The 2,995-nt window shown below is 34.5% G+C and overlaps 1 protein-coding gene across 8 annotated transcripts in view; it reads right to left on the reverse strand.

The window, feature by feature from the left end:
• The window catches only part of SFSWAP (splicing factor SWAP), a 56,688-nt gene that overhangs the window by 52,519 nt on the left and 1,174 nt on the right, over positions 1-2,995 (reverse strand). For 6 of the 8 annotated variants that reach the window (XM_085321134.1, XM_085321133.1, XM_085321135.1 and 3 more), the window contains exons 2-3: positions 1,088-1,257; positions 386-523 (exon numbers count right to left, since the gene is read on the reverse strand). In XM_085321134.1, the coding sequence (XP_085177260.1) occupies positions 386-523; positions 1,088-1,257 (308 nt within the window). Of the gene's footprint in view, positions 1-385; positions 524-1,087; positions 2,990-2,995 lie in introns of those variants that run through there. The other 2 variants (XM_085321137.1, XM_085321136.1) reach the window with 2 other exon arrangements.

Below are 2,995 nucleotides of genomic sequence, written 5' to 3' on the forward strand. Positions count from 1 at the left end.
AAAAAAAAAAAAAAAAAACAGTAAACAGTGTATTCTGGTTAATTATTATCCTGTTGTTCTATGTTTGTAATGACTTTTTCCTTCTTGACCAAGAAACATTGTGGTAAGAGAGCAACGTGATGAATTACTATTTATGAATATGAATCTGTAGGACAGCAGAACTAAATCTCCTGACTGTTGTAGTATTGGCTGTGCTGTATCAGGAAAACATCTGAACACATCAAGAATAAAGTTTGTGAGGATTCAGTAAAACACTTCCCGAAATATTTTACTGAAATGCTTTGAGATTTTTTAATGAAACACAGATCTTCAACTACAAGTTAACGTGGGAGACAAAGGTATGTATTCTTCATCTAAATTAACCCTCGCTATGTTTATCTCTTACCTCTTTGTTTTGCAGGCTGATGCTCCTCCTCCTCAGTGGGTTCTGAAGGGTCATAATAATCACTGCCATAACGGAATCCCACTGCATTATATGTACCGTCCTCTGCCAAAGCTTCACTCAGTCTCTTATATTCCTCCTCTTGAACAAAAATTCAATTACCAATTAATACAACATAACTAAAAGCTAATTTCTCAAAAATAAAAAACCAATACTTCTCACTTAAGTTTTTAGAAATTAAAGAAWTTTTCAACTGTTCATTTTAACTTTGATTGAAAATTGAACAGAAAAAGGCAGCATTTATATTTGCTGTCTATTTCTTCCTGAAGAAATAAAGGCTGGGGGATTAAAACATTCTAGAGAAATTACGGACATAAGAACATTGACTTTCAGTTTAAAAAAACAAAACAGAACAAAAAACAAAAAAAAAACACTGAAAAAGAAGAAGAATGTATTTATTTTGGGTTTTTTTTTTTTTTGGTCTGAAATCCCAGCCTGCCTCAGAATCTGGGCAGTTTCTGTGTGGATCTATATTTAAACTATCCTGAGGTCCTCTCACATACGCAAAGACTCCTGTTTTTCCAATCCACTGGGTACTGTCAAGATAACATCAGAAAAAGTGAGTATAAAATAAGTAGGAGAAATTTAATTTCGTAATTATTTATTTAAACATGTGCTAACTCAGGAAGTTTCCTTGAGCAATACCTTGCCTCGCCTCCTCCTCAAGCAAGTCCGTATGCAAGGCTAAATACCTCTCTTCATCACAGAGGGCATCTATTCTAGCTTCCTCTTCAGACAATTGATAATCTCTGTTCCACGTGGAATATTCAGCATCATATTCAGAAAGGTCATGCAGGTGACCACGCCCATCATACCTGCAAGATGAAAGAGCTGGTCAATGCAAAAAACTTAGGGCTTGAGTTTATGTGACTACTTAAATACTTACCCATTAAAAATGAAAAAAAATACTTATATGTTAAAACATATTTCCTTTTAGAAGTTACGTTTAATTTTGCTAATCATTTGTCACCAAGTATTGAAAATTTGTTTAATTGTCTAAATTCCTCTCAAAGAAAATAATAAATTACTACAATTAAAGGCAAAGGTATCCTTTAATAGTTTAAGTGGGATCCATTTCCTTAACAGTTCTTACCGTATGTGGTTCAACCAACCAATCAATGTCACTTGCAAAATATGTTTTTCTGGAAAGTCAAATAGCTTACATTCACACAAACCCGAATACATAAATACCTATCCGTAAGAACCAAACGGTCGAAATTTCCTCGCTTCTTTCTGCTAGTCCCGAACTCTCAGGAGATATCTTCACCATAGAAACTTGCGTCCATTGGAGGTAAAATCATGGCTAGGCTCGGCCCCTAGCCATTTGGCTGAGGAAATAAGTTCTGGGTTATGTGATAGAGAGACACACATACATAGGAACAGTAACATATACATGCAATTTAAGGAGGTTCACCGTAAAAACGGCAAAGATCAATGACGTACAGTTCCTTTCTACTAAGTAAAAATAATTTTATTTGCAGGAAGAACATTGCACTRGGACAATGTTTATGCATCAGTAAAAGAAACTGATTGAAAAGTAAAGTGACAGTAAGCTCGACTCCGCTGAGGTGTCTTCCCACACACAACTCTTGACTTGTGCCAACTTGCTAGACCAAAAACAAAGAAAGTAAATATTCTAATAGCAAAAGTTAATTAAACATGTAGGTCTGGTTAATCAAGCTCTGTCCACAGGCAAACTTCAACCCATGTCTTCTCATAGCAATGTGTTTTTTCTCAACAGGTGAAAATGAAGACTTTCTGCTGCTGGAGATAAAAAAAAATCTAAGCTTCCAAAGGAGTTTATAGGATTAGTAAATGCAAACTTCCTTAACTTACAAATGCAGGTTATTTGCATTTTTTTGGTATTATATGCATATACATGCACATACTTAGTTTTTGCTCCCAACAATTTCTGTAGCTACTCTAAACTGCGTTAGTGTTGCGCAGAATGATAAAAACGCCTCTACCYGCTAACGTAATCTGTCACAGAAGTGAATTGCCACTGGAAGACAAACATTTTAACATTTCTATTCTGATACAAAAAACAAAACATAAACTAACATGTCTATGGTTATTTTTTCTTCTATTTTTGTATTTATTTCAATGTGGCAATTAACTTCAATCATAAAAATCATTATTAGGGAAAAATTCAATACAATTCCTCCAGTCTTCTGGAATGCAATAAAAAGACTTATTCTTTTTTCCCAAGCCAAATACATGTTAAAATTGAAACATGACAAATCATGTTTAATACCAAAACACTGATGAAAYGGAGGGAACAAATGTTATAGTATGTCACGTAATCCTTTTCAAACCAAAATCCTTCCACCTTTCCCAAAGAGGTTTTCAGGGAAAGCCACAACTCCTCTTAAATTTTGCTTTCAAGTGCTCCTCTCAAATATACCCAATCTGATTTCTCATCTCCCTCCACAAAAATATGYAGAAAATTTATTCTGAATAAAATGTCTAAATCCCATCTTGCACTGCTAATATTATTGGAAAGACTCCCCCAAACCCCACAAAGATTCTATTAGTCTCTCAGGCCATAAACCA

This window comes from Rhea americana, unplaced genomic scaffold (assembly GCF_003343005.1).
Source record: "Rhea americana isolate MKP2758 unplaced genomic scaffold, rheAme1 scaffold_68, whole genome shotgun sequence".
NCBI lineage: Eukaryota > Metazoa > Chordata > Aves > Rheiformes > Rheidae > Rhea > Rhea americana.